At 44.3% G+C, this 24,347-nt stretch overlaps 2 protein-coding genes across 2 annotated transcripts in view; both read left to right on the top strand.

Annotated features, from left to right (window-relative positions):
* Positions 1-15,436, top strand: part of LOC146399493 (uncharacterized) — a 119,080-nt gene extending 103,644 nt beyond the window's left edge. Inside the window, exons 3-4 of the mRNA XM_084980191.1 lie at positions 11,492-11,586; positions 12,920-15,436. Of these exons, the coding sequence (XP_084836317.1) occupies positions 12,994-13,332 (339 nt within the window). The 5' untranslated portion in view covers positions 11,492-11,586; positions 12,920-12,993 and the 3' untranslated portion in view covers positions 13,333-15,436. The remainder of the gene's footprint in view (positions 1-11,491; positions 11,587-12,919) is intronic.
* Positions 1-24,347, top strand: part of LOC146399492 (uncharacterized) — a 112,537-nt gene that overhangs the window by 7,857 nt on the left and 80,333 nt on the right. The gene's annotated exons all lie outside the window — the stretch shown is intronic.

Raw genomic sequence — 24,347 nt, 5'->3', positions numbered from 1 at the left:
AAGGATCCAGCATTAATGCAGCTGGGGTATAGGTCACAACTGCAGCTCAGATTCAGTCACTGGCCCAGGAACTTCCATAAGCAAAAGGTGTGGTCATAAAATTTTTTGACAAAAATCCCTTTCAGAATCTAATGAAAGATAAGCATTTTTGCCCCTAAAAAGGCTCATACCAACAACATTTTACAATTTCATGACATCCCCAGTTTCCCTGAAGTCTCAAGGGGTCGTGCATCCCAGGACCTAAACCTCTTGTCTAATAAATGTTGAGGTAAAACCATACGCAGTGGAAATGAACTTCACAACATTGTCACAAGGGAGGGTATGATTTGGTGACAAATGAGTGGTACAGAAAAATGGAGTTTTGAGTCCTGAAGAACAGCGCATCAGTGAACTGGGGAATAATTATGGAAAGACAGCAGGGAATCTTAAAGGTCTGAGATGACTGTGTGAAAGGAGGAGACAGAATTACATGTACAAAGAGGGAGAGGAGAGAAATGGGAAATTAGCTTGGAATGTTTGGGAAACAGTCAGGAGACAGGTCTGACACACCAAATGTGGGCAAATGACATCTAAGGTATGTTTGTGAAAGAATCAAAACTCTTGGTCAGAGGAGCTTCCCGCCCAAACATCATGAATACGGTAGATGGATTTGTTTCGGGATGAACAGTGCATAAAATTATTACTGTAATTGATTCAGTGGGGATTTCTAAATGTGTGCTTAAAGACTTTTAAACAGTCTCTTTATCGTTCAAAGAAAATATTGAATCATAAAAAAAAACCTTTTTCTTATTCTGAGTAAGAAAGTTCTCATGAAATCGTACAAGAGTTCCTTGAATATTACATTTTTTGAATATTACATTTTTTCCTGCGACTTTTATGTATTTTTTAAATGTTCTTAGCTTCTCCTGCAAAACTAATTTATGAAGACCAAACAAAGGCCTTTCTTTATAACTGGAATAAGTAATGCTTCCATTGCTTCAAGACTTGATGTAAGACCCCAAGCTCATCTTCTAATCCTCTTTCCCTCTACCTTTCTTGCTTTCTACAAAGTATGAGCTGCCACGTGGCAGGGAGTAGGTAAAATGGCCAATGCACTGTGGCTACTTTAATAGCATTTAATGAAAGAGTCAAATGTTTGCAGAACATAATATCAAATGAAAAACAGATGAATGATGATTAATAATTCTATCCTGAGCTCTGAGTCGCCACCCTGGAATCCAAATCTGAGACCTCACGGGGAAAATTCTGTGCAGGACTCATCAAAGGACTGAATTACACCAAAATGAGATCCAGGTTAGGGATGTGGGAACTGTGGAGAAATCCCCTAAAAGCAGATTTTTTTTTTTTTTTCCTGAGCTGAACTCCTCCTGCAGTGTAGCCATCGGGAGTAATTACAAACATTGCAGAATCATAGAATATTAGGATTGGAAGAGGTTTCCAGTTTTCCATAACTGATGCCGTTTCCTCCCCAGCACGCCAGCCTCCTCTCTGAGCAGACATATCTGGAAATGGGCAAAGTCAGCAGTGTGCTGGTAACTGCTTAACAACTGGATCGCCAAAGAAAAAAGATAGCCTCTGATTTGGAGCACTTGCCAATTTCCATGGTGTAAATACTCTCTCCATGGCCAATTTCAGGCTACTAATATGACATCAACATTACACCGTATATGTATGATATAAGTAAATAACCTCGGAAGCATAGGTAATAGTAAAAGAATTAGGAAGTGATGAATTTGGAGTATTTTTACCTTTTTAAAAATATAATTTAATAATAATGGTATAGAATTTAACTTAAAATAATGACCAAATGCAATAATTTGACTCTTAGAGCCCAGGCAAGCTGGCTCCATCACACCACTGGCAATAGCTCTAGAAAAGGGCCAAGGACACCCTTCTCAGGGAGGCCCCCAGGTTGTTCTGATCAATGGTGACTCCCCAGTGTTGCCACCCAAGCATTCTCTGCTTGGCCTATCATCTCTGCCCCACTCCCATTTCTCTGTAGCTTCCTCCAGCAGCAAATACCCTTCACAAAAATAAGCCATAGCTGGATTAATGATCTAAACACAAAAATCAAATTCTTAAAGAACTAGGAGACACATAGATGGATATTTGCGTAAACTTGAGGCAGGATAGACTTTCCTAAGCATGATATAGAATCCGAAAAATATGAAAAAAAAAAAGAGAATGAATAGACCTGATTTAATCATTTAAGACCTTATATAGGAAAATATTTCATTATAATAAGGTTCAAGGAATGTCATAGAATGTCATAGAATGGGAGAAGTACCATATCTAGCAGTTGGTAGCCATACTCAATATAAAAGCTCTTAGAAACTAATTAGAAAAGATGCATATACCCCTGTATTCATTGCAACAGTATTTATAATAGCCAAGGTAAGGAAACAACCTCAATGATCATCAGTGGGTGAATGGATAAAGAAAATACAGTGTGTGTGTGTGTGTGTGTGTGTGTGTGTGTGTGTGTGTGTGTGTAATGGAATACTACTCAGCCATAAAAGTGATAACATCTTGCCATTTGCAAAAAACATGAGTGGACCTTGAGGGTATTTTGCTAAGTGAAATAAGTCAGAGTAAGACAAACACCATATGATTTCACACATAGATGGGGTCTAAAAAACTGACAAAATAAGTGAAAAAAAAATCAAGCCAAACAAAAACAAATGCTTAGAAATAGAGAACAGAGTAGTGGTTGCCAGACAGGAAGGGGTGGGTGGTGGGATGGTGAATTGGGCAAAGGGGGTCAACTCTACAGAAATGGCTAGAAACTAAATTTTTGGTGGTAAGCATGCCATAGGCTACGCAGGAGTAGAAATATAATGTACACATAATGTTATAAACCATTGTTATCTCAATAGAAAATTTAATTAGGAATTTCCATTATGGCTCAGAGGGTTAAGAGCCTGACCTTGTCTCTATGAGGGTGTGGGTTTGATCCCTGGCCTCATTCAGTGGGTTAAGTGTCTGGTGTTGCTGCGAGCTGCAGCATAGGTCACAGATGTGGCTCAGATACGGTGTTGCTGTGGCTGTGGGGTAGGCCTGCAGCTGCAGCTCCAATTCGACCCCTAGCCTGAGAGCTTCCATTTTTGGCCCTAAAAAAATAATTATGATAATTAAAACCTCTTAGAAGTCAAAAAGGAGACAAAAACACAGTTGAAAAATGGGTAAAGGATGTGAACAAGGAAATCATAGATGAACCAGAAATGCCAGTAAATATATGGCAGATGCTGAAAGAAGTCACAGCAAAATAATGAGATGCCTTTTCTATCTAACAGATTAGCAAACGTTAAAATGTTTTTTAACCCTGGTGTTGGGGAAGCTACAGGAAAACAGGCATTCGTACACTAAGAGTGTCAATCAATGCAATCAATATGAAGAGGGAAAAATAGTAATATCTAAACAAACAAAAAAATAAGTCAAAACTCATACAGCCCCTTGACCCAGCAGTTTTGTTAATGAATTTACTTAAAATTTTTAAAATGAGCTAAGGCCTATGTACAAAGACGTTTGTCACAGCATGATGGTAACTGCATAATATTGGACATAAAAATATTCTCTAATAGAAGACTGTTTAGAAACCTATGGGGGAGTTCCCGTCGTGGTGCAGTGGTTAATGAATCCGACTAGGAACCATGAGGTTGCGGGTTCGATCCCTGGCCTCGCTCAGTGGGTTAACAATACGGCGTTGCCGTGAGCTGTAGTGTAGTGTAGGTTGCAGACATGGCTCAGATCCCGTGTTGCTGTGGCTGTGGCGTAGGCCGTACAGCTCCGATTGGACCCCTAGCCTGGGAACCTCCATATGCCATAGGAGCAGCCCAAGAAATGGCAAAAAGACAAAAAACAAACAGACAAACAAAAAAAAAAAAGAAGAAGAAACCTATGGGGTGGCCACAAAATGTAAGGCCATTAAGCTATTATTAAGACCTGTATGTGCAAATAAAAATGGTCTCCAAGATTCTGTCATTAAGTGGAAAAAAAGGTGCCTGGCCTAGTGTTTAGAATTATTCCACTTATGTAAATTTAAAAGGATCTGTGTATATATGTTTGTATAATCATGTATTTTTCTGGGAAGAAATAAGGGACACTGTAAACAGGCATTACTGTTAGATAAAGAGCCATTCATTTTCTGTCTTTTTATACTTAAAAAACAAAATACCAGAGTCATGCATCACCTTTATTTAGAGAACAAACTCCCCCCGCCCCCCCAGAAATTAACGAGTATCTTAGTTTGAAGCTCCAGAAGCAGACAGCAGGACAAATATTTGAGTGTGAGGGTTCCCTTGGGGGATGAACTTGAGGAAGAAGAGTAGGGGATGGAGGAAGGGAGCCAGGAAGGGGAAGGACGTCAGTCCAGAGTGTGCTGTCAATCGGAGCTCCCACTGCGGCTCAGCGGGTTGAGATGAGGTATCCATGCAGGCTCAATCCTGGCCACGCTCAGTGAGTTAAGGATCTGGCATTGCCATGAGCTGTGGTGCAGGTCTCAGAGGTGGCTTGGATCCTGCATAGCTGTGGCGTAGGTCACAGCTGCAGCTCTGATTTGACCCCCTAGTCCAAGAACTTCCAGATGCCACAGGTGCAGCCATAAAAAGAAAAAGAATAAAAGGGGGTGTGCTGTCAATCAAGTAATGACCGAGAGCAATGGGAACACTGAGATTTGGTGAAAAACTCAAAACACAGAGTTAACCCTCCAACAGGTGCCTGTCCATTAGCTCCTGTGGGCCACTGATGGAAGTCTGCTTGGGAGCATTCATTCCATGGGGCATACATAGACAGAGGAAGCTGTGGTGGCCCCGGGAAGCCTGACAGTGATGGTAGGTGGAGGGAGATGGTGAGACTTCAGTCACAGCTGCTACAGAGACCACAGCCACAGTACCAGAGTCTAATAAATTCATAAATTTATTTATGCCTATTTGCTGACCTAGGAGTCACATCTAGGAATCTCCTACCTGATAGATACCCTTATCTACCTGGGCCCTGGTCAACAATGTTGGAAGACAGATCTTATTACAGAGTTGTTTGTTTATTTTTTTAATTGAAGTATAGTTGATTTATAATGTTAATTTCTGCTGTATGCAAAATTACAATTATATATATATAATATATATTCTGTTCCATTTATGGTTTATCACAGGATATTGAATATAGTTCCCTGTGCTCTACAGTAGGACCTTGTTGTTTATCCAGCCTATATACAGTAGTTTGCATCTGCTAACTGCAAACTCCCATTGCTTCCCTCCCCCACTCATCCTCATTCTTGGCAACCACAGTCTGTTCTCTATGTCTGTGAGTCTGTTTCAGTTTCATAGATATGTTCATTTGTGTCATATTTTAGATTCCACATATAAGTGATATCATATGGCATTTGTCTTTCTCTGATTTACTTCACTTGGTATGATAATCTCTATATCCATCCATGAGCCTGCAAATGGCATTATTTCATTCTTTTTATGGCTGAGTAGTATTCCATTGTGTATATGTACCACATCTTCTTAATCCATTCCTCTGTTGATGGATATTTAGGTTGTTTCCATGACTTGGCTATTGTGGATACTGCTGCTATGAACATATGGATGCATGTATCTTTTTGAATGAAAGTTTTGTATGGATATATGCCTAGGATTGGGATTGCTGGATCATATATTAGCTCTTTTTTTTTTTTAAAGGAACCTCCATGTTGTTCCCAATTTACATTTCCATCAATGGTGTAGGAGGGTTCCCTTTTCTCTCCACACCCTCTCTAGCATTTGTTATTTCTAGACAGAATTTTTTTTTAATTTTATTAGAGTATAGTTGACTTACAAAGTTGTATTATTTCATGTGTACAGTTAACAAAATTAGTTACACATGTGTCTTTTCTTTGTCAGATTCTTTTCCCATATAGGTTATTACATAGTATTGAGTAGATTTCCCTTTGCTATACAGTAGGTCTTTTTACCTATCTATTTTATATATAGTAGTATGCATATGACAATCCAAACCCCCTAATTTATCCCTTCCCTGCTCATATTTCCCCTTTGGTAACCATTAAGTTTGGTTTTGACATCTTTGAGTCTCTTTCTGTTTTATAAGTCCTTTTGTATCATTTTGTATTAGATTCCACATATTAGTGATCACATATGATATTTGTTTTTGTCTCATTTCACTTAGTATGGTAATCTCTGGTTGCATCCATGTTGCTGCAAATGGCATTATGTAATTCTTTTTGTGGCTGAGTAATATTCCAGTGTATATATGTATCACATTTTCTTTTTCTTTTTTTCTTTTCTTTTTTTTTTTTTTTTTTTTTTTTTGCTTTTTAGGGCTGACACTGTAACATATGGAGGTTCCCAGGCTAGAGGTCCAATCAGAGCCATAGCAACACAGGATCTGAACCGTGCCTGTGACTTACACCACAGCTCATGGCAACGCCGGATCCTTAACCCACTGAGTGAGGCCAGGCCTCGAACCCGCAACCTCGTAGTTCCTTGTTAGATTCATTTCCGCTGAGCCATGGTGGGAACTCCATACATGTATCACATTTTCTTTATCCAGTCCTCTGGATAAGGAAATTTAGGTGGCTTCCACATCTTGACCATGGTAAATAGTGCTGCAGTGAACATCGGGGTGCATGTATCTTTTTGAATTATGGTTTTCTCAAGATGTATGTCCAAGAGTGGGATTATTGGATCATATGGTAGCTCTATTTTTAGTTTTTTAAGGAACCTCCATGTGGTTCTTCATAGTGGCTGTACCAATTTACATTACTACTAGGGGAATATAAATTGTAGGGGTTTTCTCCACACCCTCTCCAGCAGTTATTGATTGTAGACTTTTTTGTTGTTGTTGTTGTTGTTTTCTGTTTTTTGGTTGTTTTTGTTTTGTTTTGTTTTGTTTTGTTTTTGCTTTTTAAGGCTGCACCTGTGGCATGTGGAAGTTCCCAGGCTAGGGGTTGAATCAGAGCTGAGCTGCCAGCCTACACCCCAGCCACAGCAATGTGGGATCCGAGCCACATCTGTGACCTACACCACAGCTCATGGCAGCACCTGATCCTTAACCCACTGAGCAAGGCCAGGGGTTGAACCCACATCCTCATGGATCCTAGTTGTGTTTGTTAACTGCTGAGCCATAACAGGAACTTCCAATTGTAGACTTTTTAAAATGACGGCCATTCTTGTGTGAGGTGATACCTCATTGTAGTTTTGATTGATATGTCTCTAATAATTAGTGATGTTGAGCATCTTTTCAAGTGCTTTTGGCTTCTAGACTGAATTGTTTTTAATCCCGTGGAACCAAAAAAAACTCAATGTGAATGTGAACCAGTAGGGGACAAATTGAACACATGATAATGTCGCCTATGTGTGAAGCCAAGGGAAAATGTGAGGTGTGTCTTGTTAACTTTCATGGAAGAAAATCTCTGAGCTTCATTACATTGTATAACAGCATCTGTGGCAGGATCTCATTTCTGTAAAGGGAAAAACAAAACAAGCAGGTGAAAACACACACAGGCTCCCAGTCCAATATGTATGCATTTATGTGCAAACAGAAAAAGGTCAGGGGTGATAGGGAGTTCCCATCATGGCTCAGTGGTTAACGAATCCGACTAGGAACCATGAGGTTGTGGGTTCGATCCCTGGCCTTGCTCAGTGGGTTAAGGATCTGGCGTTGCCACGAGTGGTGGTGTAGGTCACACACACATGGCAGCTCAGATCCTGCATTGCTGTGGCTCTGGCGCAGGCTGGTGGCTACAGCTCCAATTCGACCCCTAGCCTGGGAACTTCCATATGTTGCTACAGCGGCCCTAGAAAAGCCAAAAAAAAAGTCAGGAATGGTAACAGGTTGGTTGCAGGAGTGAATGTAATTTAAAGCCTGTGTGATTGTATGTTTGAATGTATTAGTATGTGTTTTTCTATAAGAACCCACATCATATGAAAAGAGGGCTCAAGATAGCATATATTTCACAGATTCGTGTAGAGACTCAGTGAGGTCATACCCATAAAAATGCCCAGCACATGGGCCCACATACAGTCAATCCTCAGTACACAGTTGCCGCCATAGGAGATGACATTTCCGGCATGAAGCAGCCTTGGGTGTAAAGTGAGTCAGACCCTCTCCTTCTCTTTCCACATCTCTCTCTTGGCCCATCACTTGGCAACTACCATTGAGGGCTTCTTACCAGCCAAGCACTGGGGATGCTTCAGGGAAGAGGACTCACATTCTGCCAGCGCAGGCAGTAATAAATGAATGTGCCAGAGTTCCTGTTGTGGCTCGAGGTGTCGAGGACCCAATTCTGTCTCTGTGAGGCTACGGGTTCGATCCCTCACCTTGTTCAGTGGGTTAAGGATCCAGCATTGCTGTGGCTGTGGCAGAGGCCTCAGCTGCAGCTCTGGTTAGACCCCCTAGCCCAGGAACTTCCATATATTGCAGGTGTGGCCATAAAAAGAAAAAAGTGAGCATGTCACATTCCACGTGGTGATAAAAAGAGAGAGCTGGGTAAGGGGGATGGGAGTGGGGGGGGGGTCTCATAAAGTGATCTTTGAACAGAGACTTGAATAAATAAGAGGACGTACCCGTGAATACTGGCAGAATAAGCTATCCAAAAGTAGGGAAGCGTAAGTGCAGAGGCCTTGAGGTAGGTGTGCTTGGCTGATGTGAGGAGGAGCCAGGACGCCAGTGTGGCTGGAGCAGCCTGGGTGAGGGGGAAAGGCAGAGGTAGGGTTGGGTCCCATAGGCAGCAGGTTCTGGAGCCTGTGTGTCCCAGGATGGGCTTAGGGCAAAGCAGGGGTGTGTGTGGGGGGGTGTTTCTGAATGAGATAGCGAATGACTTGGGGGTGGGGGTTAGGCTGGCCTTGGTCGTTTTGTTTTGTTTTGTTTGTTTGTTTTTAGGGCCACACCAATGGCATATGGAGGTTCCCAAGCTAGGGGTCCAATTGGAGCTGTAGCCGCCAGCCTACACCATAGCCACAGCAACGCGGAATCCAAGCTGCATCTGTGACTCACACCACAGCTCACAGCAACGCCAGATTCTTAACCCACTGAGTGAGGCCAGTGATCAAATCTGTGTCCTCGTGAATGCTAGTCGGGTTCATTAACCACTGAGCCACAATGGGAACTCCAAGCTGGCCTTGGCGGTTTTTTGTTTTTTTGGTTTTTTTTCTGTCTTTTTGTCTTTTCCAGGGCCGCATCCACGGCACATGGAGGTTCCCAGGCTAGGGGTCCAATCGGAGCTGTAGCTGCCAGCCTACGCCAGAGCCACAGCAACACGGGATCCGAGCCGCGTCTGCAACCTACACCACAGCTCACGGCAACGCCAGATCCTTAACCCACTGAGCAAGGGCAGGGATCGAACCCACAACCTCATGGTTGCTAGTTGGATTCGTTAACCACTGAGCCACGACGGGAACTCCTGGCCTTGGTGTTTTAACAGTCCTGTGGTCACAGTGCAGAAGATGGTTTGGAGGGGGAGGGGATGGGGTGAGGTCCTCCTTCCCAAGGTGGGAGAAGGGAGACCAAGACCATGACTAGGGTAGTGAGTGTGGGGCACAAGGGGGAGGGGAATCACATGAAAAGGAGTTACAACATGAAACCAGCAGAACCTGGTAATGCCTTAGATGTTAATTATGAAGAAGAACTAGGAAAAAAAAAAAAAGCCAAGAATGAGGCTGAGGTGACACAAATTGCGAAAGGGAACAGCCATAAGTCTTGGGGGAAAGGTCTGCCCAGGATTGCATCTCCAGCCTGGTGCCCAACCACACCCCCTTCTACCCATCACACACTTGATTTCTCCAGCTGCACCAAATTACTGAGTTAGCCTACACCATAGCCACATAGTAGGTCTTTGCCCTACTTGGCTGCCTAGAGAACTCCTCTTCATCCTTCAAAACCCAGCTCAGGGGTCTCCAGCTCTGGGTGGCAAAATGCTACAGCTCAAATGAATCGTTTACTGTTCTGCATCTCTCCCGGCTTTGTGTATCATCTAATGCACAGCTTCCCAACCAATGTGCAATAGATAGCACATTGTGCGGTAGCACGTTTTGTGTGCAAATAGATCATAGGTGTGCCCTGGGGCCTTGAGGTGTCCAGACTGGGCCTAGAGTAGCCAGAGCTCCTGGGCAGTCACCTCCGGCCACCAAGAGTGCATCCCTTGACCCTAGAGTACTGCACAAATCCCATTTTTTTTACAAGCTATGCTGGGAGGGGATGGATGCACTAAGGATGCTAGGTGGGAACCATTTTATTCTCAGTTTTAAGTGAGGCCCCAAGCGATAGATAAAACATTCCAAAATGAGCAGCAAGATTTGCGAAGAGTGCTTATAAAAACCAGTTTTCTACTCTCAGCCCACCACCCACCTCCAGACTATAAAAGATGACAGAGACACCAAGTTTACAGAGGAGAATTGTCAGAGAGCAACCTAAGCCACCCAGAGAAATGGGGTGACTCGACCTTGCCCAAAACGATGCACAGGGGCTTTAAGGAAGTACTTGGAGGTGTGACTCGTGTCCCTGAAGCTGGGGGGATATGGTGGGCAATGTCTGGCTGAGTCTGGAGAAAGATCCTGACAGGTCAGCCCCTCTGCCTGCCAAACAAGGAGGGGTCGCTGCCTCAGAGTTGGGGGGCAGAAGTTGAGGGGCAGAGGACTCACAGTGTTTCCAGAGGGCAGGATGCAGGCTATTCAGCGGGAAGAGGGAACAGGAAGGCAAAGTAGAGAATGAGGCATCCCTAATGGGACGTGACCTCAGAATCCCAGGAGCCAGGAGATGTGCCCAGACCACGAAGGGGCTGCAGCAGAGTCATGGGCTCAGGGCCCATCAGGGGGCAGGGAGCTAAAGGCTCTGGGGGAACAGCTGAAGACATCACACAGAAGCTGCTGGAACAATTGTGGGGTGCAGTGGTCCAGGAGAGGCTCCTGGTTCCCTGACCTTCCCGCTGGCCTCCTCCCCACCCCCAATGCTGGAGGAGACAGAGCAACGTGGGAAGGGGTTGGGGTGAGGGTGGGGGTGGTCTGGGTGGGGAGACCTTAGCCTGAGGTCGGTGCCCAGCGAGGGGGGGGCAGGGGCAGGCAAAGTCGTCCTGTGAAATGAAGTGTGAAGCTTTTGATGATTCCACTTGCTTGGCCATGTTAATTACTGAAATGAGGTGGTGTTTTGAGATATAAATGACTGGGACATTTCTAATTTCTGCATATGATCAGGAAAAGTCAAGCCCCTGGTTTTCCCACCAAATGCACTGAAGGGAGGCTGCGCATGGGCTAGACTTCTCTTCTTGTTACCCCTGTGGTCCCAGCTTGTCCACCTTCACAGCGCATCTCCGTCTGCATCTCCCTGCTGCACCCCCCACCCCCCACCCCGCCTCTCTCTCCAAGGGCAGGAACCATCCTCACACAGGTACAGTTGGGGACCTCGGATCTGGTGCAGCTGGATGCCCAGGGTACGAACTGGAGTTCTGGGGATGGACCCAGACGCCATCCCGTCACGCTTGGTTTCTGATTCTCCCCAGTTTTCTGCCTGAGCGCCTCACCTCTGCGCCTGCGCGTTCCAGGTGTGAGGCGATCGTGGTTGTCCGCAGCCCCCAGCTCAGCCCGGGGCCCCCAGGTGAGTCCTGCGGGGCTGACACCAACACCAGTTCCCCTCGGGTGCAGGCACACCTTCATCCCAGCGCTCCTTCCAAGACAATCCTTCCCACTTGCCTGCTCCACCTCCCTTCAGCCGCGGGCGCCCAGGCTTTTCCCGGCCCCTTCGCTTATTCTTTCCTGCCGCTCCCGTCCTTTGGTTTCTGCTCAGCTGCATTTCCACCTTCTGACTCCCTGGCCTCTGCGACTTGCTTCCCAGGCCTGATGCCAAGGCTCTTCCTGGGCTCTGCTTCTGCCCCACCCCCCAGCCCTGCTCCCTGCCAGCCCCCTACTTCTCTGGCTCCTCCCAGCAGCAGCATCTTCAGGCCGAATCTCTGCTTCTGGATCTTTCCGGCCATCCCTGTTCAGCTGCAACCCAACCCTGGTATGGCCTTGTTGGTCATGGAACCCAGAAGTGATTTAGGTTTTATTAAAAATGATGGGACAAAGTTAAGAGGTGAGAAAAGCTATCAGATGCCCAAGATCTCCTGCCAAACTGGAAAGGATCTCAGTCGAAAAAACTTTGCAAGCAGTTTTCCGGCTTTGGTTGTCTGTCTGCAACTGGGACGCATGGTCAGGGCAGCCTGCACCCTTAGTCGGAGACTCAGTCAAGACTACACATGAGGGAGTTCCCATTGTGGCTCAGCGGGTAAAGAACCAGCCTAGTATCCATGACAATGAGGGTTGGATCCCTGGCCTAGTCAGTGGATTAAGGATCTGGCATCAGGGAGAGCTGTGGTGTAGGTCACAGATGTGGCTCAGATCTGGCTGTTGCTGTGGTGTAGGCCCGCTCCTGCAGCTCTGATTTGACCCCTAGTCCAGGAATTTCCATATTCCTCAACTGCAGCCATAAAAAGGGGAGGAGGGGAAAGGCAACAGATTAAAAAGAAAAAAAAAAAAAAAAACCCTGTCTAATAAAGTAGGCTTCACCATTGATCAAATTCTGGAAACTAGAATTAATATTGTTTAGTCTGGCAGAAATTACTAAAACAATCATAAATGAAAACTATGTTGCCCCACTCGGCGCTCTGTATATAAACTGCTCTTAATTCCATAGGTGTTACTAATGGGCAGTTACTCGCAGTGGGTGGATGGAATGATTTCCTCCACGCCAAGCAATGCCTGGAGGAAAGACCGCCCCCCTTGGGGAGTATTTTCTGTGTTCTCCCGTGTGCAGGGGCCCACCCAGATTCCTTCACTTTGTCACTATCAAATACAAACCCCATCACAACACCCGGTGTGGTCACAACTGCCTCTCGCCGCAGGCAGAGGACCAACCCCAAGGCCCGCAGAACTGCAATCTTCTTCTCTTTCAGGCCTTGCACTGCCTCTGCTTCCCCACCAAGGAAAAGCCCTCAAGAGCCTGCACAGCAAGACTGCAGCCAGGACCATGACGTCAGTGCCACCCAGAAGCTGCTTGTCCTTCCAGATCCTTCCATGGGGAACAGAGGCTTTCATTCCTCCAATAGAGATGCTGCTGATGTGTGAACCAGAGCTTTGCAGCCTCTGTGTCCACCGGATCAAGAGGTGTATGAACAGACGGATCCACGCAGGCCTCGGGCACGTGGACAGGGCTCAGAGCCACACTCCCCGCCCTGACCAGCCCCCTCTAGCCTTGGGTGGTGGTCACAGCGACAGTACAAACGTCACCATTCCCTGTGACGGACAGGAAGTGAAGATAGTCAGAGGGCAGCAGATCGTCCTGGTGAGCAGATTTTCAACAGCGTGAGTTCTGCCAGAGGCACCCCACCCCCTCAGCTTTTTAGCCAGCCCGTCACTACCTGCAGGAGGTGGGGCCAGGGTGCAGGGCCAGGGCTTTGGTGGAGAAAGATTTGCATAAATCCAGCCATCCCAGAATCCTCCCTGGTCAATTTTTTTTTTCCCCATTCTTATCCAAGAAGAGTCCAAGACTTTTATCCAAGAGAAGAGTCTGCCTCAGCCAGCCTCATGTCCTTCCTCTTCTCTGGCCCTGTGCTCGGAATTCGGGAGCAGATGTGGCAGCCTGTGACTGTGCCCTTTAGCCCTGGTGGCGGGGGACACCTCCCGTTACCATTCAGCAGGAAGACTCCAGAACTGACAACCAGGCTTACCTCTGGCAGTTCCATCAACAAAGTCCTCCTCCCCCCACATTGAAGGGATTATTTTAAAAATGAGAATGTGATAGATTTTCTAAGCCAGAGCTATATTGCTTTCCCCCAAAGCAGTTTTCAAACATTTCAAAAAATGTTAGCTAGTGAGTCCAAAAGCTCCTTTTATTCTTTCTGTTTTCTCCCACTCTGAAAATACACACACGTAGATCTGTGTACACAGCACACTTGAAGGCATATTTTCCAGGATGTAACTAACAAAGGGAAGAATGTGGTGGTGGTTGGAATTCTGGCGCTTGCAAGACATGGGTCTGTGCTCTGCATTTCAGTACAGAGGTGATCACACTGTTATGGGCAGAGCATCTGCTCCCTTCACCTGCAGCCTCCACCCTCCTCTTCCTCTGCTCCCTGACCTGACCCGAGAGGCGTTTGAACTAACACGATCAAGGTGTCGGGACCAGTATCCCACCCTCCCGCCACCGTGCTTGGCAAGTTCCCAGGGCCTGCAAGTCACACACGGGCCAAGTCGTGGCCTCTTTCCAACAAAATGGGTACATGTCCATGTCAGGCCCATCTTGCTGCCCTTCATTATAACTGTGGTCAAGGAGAAAGGAGTAAGTAGGCTTGGGTACTACAAGGCAAAGCAATATTCGAAAGTTTAACATATGCTTATTTTCTAAAATGTAAGACCTCCATGGTGATTGGGGGACTTGGATGCCCGTCTTCAATTCTTGTGCCGCAAAGGCCGGGAGGAAACCATCCCTTTCCCAGGTGCTCTGACCTTGGCCTTGGGATGCGTGGGCCCACTCCCCATGTACAGAGGCGGCATCCTTTGCACATGGCAGGGCTGTGCGGAGAAACGGGCCCCTGGTGCCTGGGACATTCCTTCACAGAGGCTCTCCTAGCAACATGGCGACGCCAGCCAACCCAACAATGACCTTTTGTCTCTAGCTCTCCTCAGCTCTGTGGCCATTAGTCTCACCAGAAAACTCAAAGGATATTTTGCAAGAGAAGAGTGGTTGCGAGCTAAAGCTCTGAATCAGTTGCTTTCCTCTGCTTTCTGCAAATATCAAACTGGGCTTGCGCCAGATGATCGCTTTAGGAGCAGGAAGTACCTAGAGAGGTGCCCTGGATGGGGGAAAGCTGAGTCTGGATGGCCCGCGTCCTGGCTCCGGGTAGGGAAGCCCCTCTGTACCACATCCCTGAACTGTCTGGACCTTAGTGTCCTCATCTTCCAAATGAAGCACTAATTCTCAACAGCGCCGAGTCCTTGCTAACAGTCCAGATTCCCGAGCCAACAGTAGTTCCCCTGCTGACTCAGAATCTCTGGGACTGAGCTCCGCCAACGTGACTTTTCACCAAAGGCCAATATAGACCTTGCTGAACAATTGTAAAAACGCTTAGGTAATTAACTTTCTAATTTTGTTTACTTGGCACGAGAGGACCAACACACACACACTCAGGATTGGTATGCTACATGCATTGTGGGGAATGTGTTTTTTTTTTCTGATAGAGTTTGCAAAGGACAGAACCAGCCCATTTTCTTTGCTGTTCCTGGTTAGTTATCTTCTATACAAGAATGTAAATCATGCCTCTCTATCGGCAAATCACTTTGGACTGTGTGCTTCCAATAGATACACTTTAAAAATTTTGATATATCTGTATTTACTTATATTTTGCTTTAGTATGAACATGTTACGACTGTGTTCCTAATGTTAAAAAAATAAATGTTTTTAAAGGAAAAAAGTTGAAGTGGGATGTTAAAAATTTGGTTAGTGAAAATTTTGGTTTAATACTTCCTGAAATAGTGAGATCAGCAATAATTTGTGGAATTCCTGTAGTGGCTCAGTGGCAGCAAACCCTACTAGCATCCATGAGCACGTGAGTTTGATCTCTGGCCCTGCTCAGTGGGTTAAGGATCTGGCGTTGGCATGAGCTGTGGTGTAGGTGGCAGACAGGGCTTGGATCCGGCATTGCTGTGGCTGTGGCTGGCAGCTGCAGCTCCAGTTCGATCCCTAGCCTGGGAACTTCCATGATGCCATGGGTGTGGCACTAAAAAGCAAAAAAAAAAAGAACAAAAACCAAAGCAAACCCAAAACAACTTGTGATGTTGGTTTTGAGTTCACTACATTTTATTGCTTAGTTGTAATACATAAAAATGTGCTTCACAAAAGTGTGTGGATTTAAGTGGGAAAAGTGCCCTGATTTTACTGCACTTAACGAAATCATGATATTGATTTTTGTAAGTCCCTCTGCTAATTGTCCCAAGGTTTCTTGTGGGCTAGTAAATTTCCGTTTTTCTGAATGTCACATGGATGTTGCTGCAAATTAATTGGAAAATGTGGCGCTCAATATTCCTAATAAACATAGTCAAAACGTGATAACATTATTCATTTGGAAAAAATTGAGGGCAGGTTAGAAAATTCTGCTTCCAGAATCTTTATGAGTTTTCACATTGTTTGTGGCAATAAATGCCACATAAATCAGAAACATGCACAAACATCCATTTCCAAAATGCTCTTTCCATAGCAGGAATTTCTCTCAAAAGTTATTACTTTCTCACTCATCTTAACATCATTTTCTCAAATGGACAGATTAAGCACATTTAATTTTTGAAAATGTGTGCCAGAGCATATGTCTGCCCCTTGTAACCACACATACACAAAAATAGCCAGCATATTTGGGACATTTGTATTTGTAAAAGAATAATGACCATTTCAAGTTTAATCACATTTCTAAGTGCTTTGCCATGAGATAACTTATAACCCTCTGAGGGCACTAAAAATTGTCATGGTCATTCCCCTATCTCATTAAGATTCTATTCTTTTTTTTTATGACATCCTGTAACATTTTTGTGGATCTCTGGTTCAGTGTTTTTGCTACAGTGATGTCCTTGGGACAGGTACAGACAGTGAATGTCATAGGAGGGACCAGGACTGTACATTTTCCTCTGTGTCCTTTCTTTTTTAATTCCATCCAAGTGGCCACTCCAGGACTCTATGTATATGTAAAAATTCTCAAATTTCCTTGCCATAGCAAATGTCCTTGCTATAGAGAGAGGGCCAGTGGGTATCTTTGGTACCCCCTGAAGCACCCGCATCCCATTTGGGGGAATACTTCTCTGTGTTGTATTCAGGCTCCTTTGACTGTCCAGAGAACTAGCCTAACCTCCTTCTGTTATTAGCACGGGCAAAGCTAGGGAAACTGGACAATTTCAGTGTCTCATTCTCCACTGGCCACGTCATGTATGCTTGAGTTATTGGTCGATAATAAGCAATGAAGGAGTAACCTACGAGGGCAGTGAGTACACACAGATTTTCCCAGGAAGCCCCTCTTAAACCACCCTGCAACAAATTGTTAAAACTTCAGGGACTTTCGGCAGGGTGGTGCAGGCAAACCTTGGGCAGGCGAGGGCAAATATCACACCACAAACTACTGTGACTGCAAATTAAATTCCTGATACCTATGCCATCATTTATGGAAAGATAACATTGTAGATGCTGTACGGTGCTGCCCACCCCCACCTCCCGCTTCAGGAAGAAGGGGACTCCCTGCCCCCCACCTGCCTGCCCACCCCCGCTGCCAGCTGCTGGGAATGTGCTCAAAGGCTCTTACCATCAACCCTCTTTGGGGATTGCCTCAAGCTGAAGAAAACTTCCTCAACCCCAGCTCCACCTCCTCCCAGGACCAGACAGCATCCAGTGACTGAGGGATGGGGTGGGGGTGGGGGGGTAGGAATGAAGGCCCAGCCCCTCCTCCCATCTTGGGGCCACTCTGAGGGGTGGTCCAGCTTCAGACCTCCCAGGGGTTGGCCTTGCTGGGAATCCATCCAGATCAAGGTTTCCATGTGCCTGATCCCCCCTCCTCTCCTTCTCTCCCGGAGCACACTCCCTCATCTGTGATCCTCACGAGTCTCCGCTCAGAATCCGCCTCCTAGAAAACCAACTTGCCATGCAGGCAAGATGAGCAATCCAAACAGTGCACCAAGGAAAACAAGCATGGCCAGTGCCCGTGGGTACTTCCAGAGATGCTCCTGCGTGTGCGAATGTGTAGATATGAAAATATGCATGTACATATGCACATTTTGGCCATTTTCTTAGAAAAGATGTAGCATCTTATACTTTTCAATTTAAAATTTAAAATCGTATTTTTACACAGTGACGCATAAAGATTTTGTTTTTGTTTTTGTTTTGTCTTTTGTTTTTAGGGCTGCACCCGTGGCATGTGGAAGTTCCCAGGCTAAGGGTGGAATCGGAGTTGCAGCTGCCGGCCTACACCACAGACACAGCAACGCGGGATCCAAGTCTCATCTATGACCTACACAACAGCTCATGGCAATGCCGGATCCTTAACCCATGGAGTGAGGCCAGGGATCGAACCTGCATCCTCATGGATACTAAGTCAGGTTCTTAACCCACTGAGCCACAACGGAAACTTCCAGATCATTTTAAAAGGTGCCTTTCTTCAAAATGAGGGACTTAAGGAATCAAAAGATACCACATTCCATTCTTAATATGAAAATCTTGGGTTAAGCCTTTAAACCACTTCCACGCAGGCCGTGCGTGCTGGATGCATATTTGCAGATAGGGTAATACCTGGATCACCATTGTCAGCGTCTCTGGTGGGAAGTGGAATGTTTTTATTAAAAATTCTCTTGTTTGCGTTTCAGGAGAAAAAAAAAATGAAAGCAGATCTGCAAGCCGGGTCTGTTTTTAATCAGAGCATAATCTTTATGAGACAAGGCAAGGCTGAGAATTATTTAATCCAATATTTTTCAAGAAAAATACATGTTCGGGCCACACCGGCAGCATATGGAAGTTCCCAGAGGTCGAACCGAAATGCACCACAGCTTTAGTAATGCCGGATCCTTAACCCACTGAACGAGGCCAGGGATCAAACCCACATCCTCGTGGACACGGTGTTGAGCTCTTAACCTGCTGAGACACCATGGGATCTCCCTATCCAAAGGAACGCTTGACTGCTGTGAACAAGCACAAATATATTTACTTGAACTACCAATCAACTGAGTTAATTGGATCAATTTGTGTCCTTGACTAAGAACAAGAAAATGATTCTGGCAAAAAAAAAAAAAAAAATTAAATTTAAAAAAGAGAAAAATTCATGTTCAAAAAGGATACAAATTCAAGAGCCTTCAAAGAAGGATAGAAAAAATAAATCTCCTGCATGAAAGAGAAGCAGGAAATTCCAGAGAAGTCTCACTGGGAGGAGGGGAAAACCAGTCTCTGTCGCTGTTTATGAGCTTATTTCTTCGATAGGGGAATATCTGATTTTGTTGAATAACCAAGATTTGGTTTAGAGGAAATGGCAGAGTCCTCTCCCAGAAGTGAGAACATTACGGTTTACTGAGCATGTTACCAACTCGCTATGTGTCCCATGATCCACTGGTCTTTTATTTTATTCATTTATTTATTTTTTTAGGGCTGCACCTGCAGCATATGGAAGTTCCCAGGCTAGGGGTTGAATGGGAGCTGCAGCTGCTGGCCTACGGCACAGCCACAGTAATGCCAGATCCAAGCCATGTCTGCAACCTACATGAGGATCTGGCTTATGACAATTCATTGAGCGAGGCCAGGGATCAAACCTGCATCCTCATGGATATTAGTCAGGTTCATTACCACCGAGCCACAGTGGGAACTCCCCACTGGCCTTTTAAATAAATATTTCATCCTCTTCCCGTGGTGGTCATAGATTCGTCTTCTAGTAGATGATTTAATGCCGAAGTAATTTGTAGCATCTCTGTAGGTATTGCTGACATGTTCAGATTTTCATGGAATAGGACATTCTGCTGATGGGTGTGGGGGTGTGTGTGGGGGGAAGTAATTTGGCAGGACTTTAGGGTTAGTTGTTGAGATTTATAAGCATTTTCATATCATGCTTGGCTAGAGTGGGAATAATAAAATCTCAACCGTCCAATAAGCTGCAAAACTATTAATGGATTTCTAGGTAGTGTTGTTCAGTGCTAATACTCGGTGGAATATATTTTTCATTAAACATGAACGTGCTCCAAGTATGTTTTACACCAGGTGTGTTAACTTTACTGTTTCCTGGAGTGTCTATAATTTCAAAATTAATCTAGTCTTCTTTTATATGCTTTTGCATGAATTCTGGCTTTCTTTTGAACAGTCATAATGACTCAATGATGGAGAAAAAAAACTGGCAAGAAAAAGCCAATAAAAAGCATAAAGTCCCAAGTTTCAGAGAAATGAGATTTACCAAATGATATATGCTGTAGTTCCCTCGACCAGAGCTTTCAATGTTAAATTTATTCAAAAATGCCTCATTTAGTGTTTATTTGTGCCAGTTTCATAGCATGAATCAAATCATGAAGGTTCAATGAGCAAATCAAGCACCATTTAAAAATTCATCCTCAGAGCATAGGAGTGTCTCTTCTCTTATTCCCATTGTCTTAGCTCTTTCCAAAGCAAGAAATTTAAATTTTTATGTGACTAAAATTGTCACATGTCAGAATATGGTAGGACTTAAAACTCCACCTGCTCCGGCTTACACATTTCAATTTCCTAACTCCACTGTGAAAAGAAAAAGACCGGATAAATTAAAATATCTAATGTCTTCCTATCATTTGTTTTCCTATCATGATGTTTTCTCCAGTTATTCCTCTGTGATAAGATACCCATTTACCCAGATAAATACAATTGCCTTTTCTCCTGTTGAGAAAATTCCTTTGTCTACAGAAAATGGGAAGAGCTCATCCATTATTTAAGTTCCTGTTTCTATAACTGACTTAACACATACTTCTGCCCGAGCAAAGAGGCAGATAGAGCAAAGGTCCACACAGAAGTTCTGCTTGAAATCCCACTTCGTGATCTCTGCTTAGATGCTTCATAGGGAAAACACGATGCCAGAAAGACCAGGTTTTAAGGCTGTGATGATGGTGTAAATGATACTGGAAAAGGAAGAAACACTCAAATCTTTTCAGCAAAAGGATGTTCTCCTGATTTAAAAGGTGCCTTTCTCACCCTCCTAATTCTCTCGGGCCCACCGCAGAAAGACCAAACTGTTACATCGTGCTTTTCTGAGTATCAGTCAGGCTGATGTATATTGATTGCCCTGGGTTTTTCTGGATAAAAATTTGGAGTTTCTCTTGTGGCACAGAGGGTTAAGGACCCAGCATTGTCACTGCAGCAGTTTGGGTCATTGCTGTAGTAAGAGTTTGAGCCCTGGCCTAGGAACTTCCACATGCCACTGGCACGGCCAAAAATAAAAACTGGAGTTTGATCTTTCCCTCAAGTTTTCAGTCCAACCTCACTTGGCCACGGCTTTGGGATCTCCCACCTTCAGTTTCCTGGCTCTGACCCCCAAGTTTTTCTGTGGCTCTCGTGGCTGCTTCTGTGAATGGGGGAGAAGGAGTGGAAGAGCATCTCAGGGCAGCCCTGTACAGGAATGAAGGCAAGAACTTGAAGTTCCCATTGTGGCACAGTGGGAACGAATCCAACTAATATCAGTGAGGATGTGGATTTGATCCCTGGCCTTGCTCAGTGGGTCGGGGGATCCAGTGTTGCCATGAGCTGTGACGTAGGTCACAGAGGCAGCTCAGATCCTGCGTTGCTGTGGCTGTGGCATAGGCCAGCAGCTAGCTGTAGCTCCTATTCTACTCCTAGCCTGGGAACTTACACAAGCCATGGGCACGGCCCTAAAATGCAAAAAAAAAACTTTGAATTTTGTGGGAAGGTAATGTAAGGCACGTGCCTCATAGGCGTCCGACCCTGTGCCCATGTATTCAGTTATTGCCTGAACTGATGTACTCTAAGAGAAGATTCATTTCATTCTGAGATATCGCCTTGTACACTGCAGCTTAGGGAAGACAGCCCTTCATAACGATAAAGGGAAATCACACAGCTAAGGTGTTGGCCACTTGTAGTTTAAAACAAATACATGGTAGAGGAAAAATGGGAGAGACAGAGAACAAAAGAACTGATCAGCAATAAGTGTCCAGCTTCAAGAGATTCATTTAAGGAATTGGCTCATGTGATTGTGGAGACCAGGCAAATACAGCATTTACAGGGCAGGCTGGCAGGACAGAAACTCCGGCAGGATGTGTGTGTTTGGAGTCTTGAAGCCAATTCCATCTTCTCCTGGAAACTTTGGTTTTTACTTCAACTGATTGGATGAGGCCCACCCACATTATCAAGGGTCACCTCCCTTGAAAGCCTACTGACTCTGAGTGTTAATTGCAGTCATACAATATCTTCACAGCAACATCTAGACTAATGTTTGACTAGACAACTGATCACCATAGCCAGATTGACACATAAAATGAAATCTCCCAGGATTTCCCCTGACTTTAAAGGAGGAGACTGGGGCTTGAAGCAGGTAAGTAACTTGAGCAAGGTCAAAGCATGAGAATGAAGTGATATCACACTTTAGCTTGTGCAACCTCAAGGTTTATGCTCTTAATCACAAACCCTGGCTGCTCATTTTAAATAATTGCTAAATTAGATGGAGAAGAAGCCCTAAAGGAGAGGCACCTGAACCTGGTAAGTTCTTTTTTTAAAATTATAGTTGCTTTACATTGTTGTCCCAATTTGTGCAATACAGCAAAGTGACTCAGTCATATATTTATATATTCTTTTTAAGGTTTTTGTTTTTTCCCATTGTGTTTTATCCCAGGAGATTGTTCCTGTGATATAGGTAGGACCCCTTGTTGTTTTGGTAAATTGTGATTTAAGGCAGAGTCTTTAAAAGTAGCACAGACAAGATAGAGTCACAAGGACTGGATTTACTCTCTTGCCTGAAATAACTGGAAGTGGAGACAATGTATATGAAACAAGAGTTTGAAAGACCCTGGATATCAGGCAGTAAAGAATAGCAATTTTTGAAAGATGAGAAGCAAACCACGGGAGCCCTAGAGCGGCTGAGCCCTACAGAAGGGTTTCCAAGCAGTGCGGCCAAGAGGGAAACCCAGGCAGATGTCAGTGTTCTTCCTGAGTTGAGGAGACAGAAATGAGATCCAGGGAAGCCACTGTGGCCAGGGTAAATGGGGGAGGAGGGGAAAGGACTCCAGAAATACAGAGGGATTCCCTCAAGGCTTCCACTGACTATCCACAAACATGTGTGAGAGAACACCTGAGGCTGGGGAAAGAACCACCCAAGAGGATGAAAGTGAATATTCTCCATAGATCACACAGGGCCAGAGCAAAAGAAGTATAATTCATGGAGCTGCGGGTGGAGCACCCAGAAGTGTTTGCCTTGGTGCTGAGGCAAAATTAGACCTGGACTACATTCTCTCTGGTTCTGCCCAGTAGACTTTAATCGCAAACTTGAAAGGATTGAACTGTTTCCAAGTAATTTAACCGTGCTCCAGAATAGAGTTCAAGAAGAGTTCCAGTCATACAAAACTATGTAGCAACCAACAAGGTAAAAATCACAATGTCTGTCATCCAATCTAGATTACTAGGCATGCAAAGCAACAGGAAATTTTGTCCCATGATCAGAGCAAGAATCCAATCCATGGAATCTGATGCACAAATGGCATGAATAATGAAATTAGTAGATGAGGATCTCTAATAGTTATGTCTGTATTCAGTGTGTTCAAGAAATTGGAAGAATGCTCATGCCTAATTAGCAGAGACATGGAAAATATAAGATACAACCTGAAATTCTATGAAAACTGTAATATTTGAGATGAGAAACTCACTGGATGGAACTAAAACAGACTAGACATGGAGAGGAAAAGATTAGTGAACTTGAAGACGTAGCAACAGAAACTAAATACAATGAAACACAGAGAGAAAACAGATTGGAAACAATAAACAGTATTTTTGAGCTGTGGGACAGCTAACTTCACGTGGTCTAATATATGCGTAATTGGAGGTCCTAGTCTCAGCAAACTAGGCATTGAAGGCAATTTCTCTACTTGATAAAGGTTTTCAAAGAAAAATGTATAGCTAACCTCATATGTATGATGAAGGACTGAACACATTCCCCTGAAGATTAGAATGTGTTCAGTACCATACTGGAGGTTCCAACCAAATCAATCAGTAAGGCCAGATAAAAAAAGAAAAGGCATTGAAATTGGAAAAGAAGTAAATAAAACCTTTTTCATGCATTGATGACATTATCATCTATATAGAAAATCTTATAGAATCTACAGAAAAACCAAAAGCATGAGTATATCACTTTAGGAAGGCTGCAGGATGCAAGATCAATGTACAAAAATTTGTTATTTCTAAATATTATCAATGAACAATTTGCTATTAATATTTTTAATTCCACTTACAGTAGTATAAAAAGTTAAAATTCCTAGGGATAAATCTGGCAAAACACGGAAAATTAAAGCTACAAAATATTGGAGTTCCTGCTGAGGTACAGTGGGTTAAAGATCCTACTGCAAGTGGCTTGGGTCATTGCAAGGGCACAGCTTTGATCCTCGGCCTGGTGCAGTGGTTTAAGGATCTGGTATTGCCATAGCTATGGCTCGGATTTGATCCCTGGCCCAGAAACTTCTATATGCTGTGCGTGCAGCCAAAAAAGGGGAAAAAAACTACAGAACATTGCTGACAGAAATGAACAACCTAAATAAATGGAATGATTTACCAGTTTCATGGGTCAGATAACCCAATTTAACAAATATGTCAACCTTTCCCCAAATTAATCTGTAGGAAAAAAATGCATTCCC

Source organism: Sus scrofa, chromosome 10 (genome assembly GCF_054392235.1).
Source record: "Sus scrofa isolate SSC_HxYL_T2T_F1_AM1 chromosome 10, Sscrofa_HxYL_maternal_Yorkshire_Landrace_v2.0, whole genome shotgun sequence".
NCBI lineage: Eukaryota > Metazoa > Chordata > Mammalia > Artiodactyla > Suidae > Sus > Sus scrofa.
Note: the sequence above shows the minus strand (reverse complement) of the source record. Positions and strands in the feature narration are given on the sequence as shown.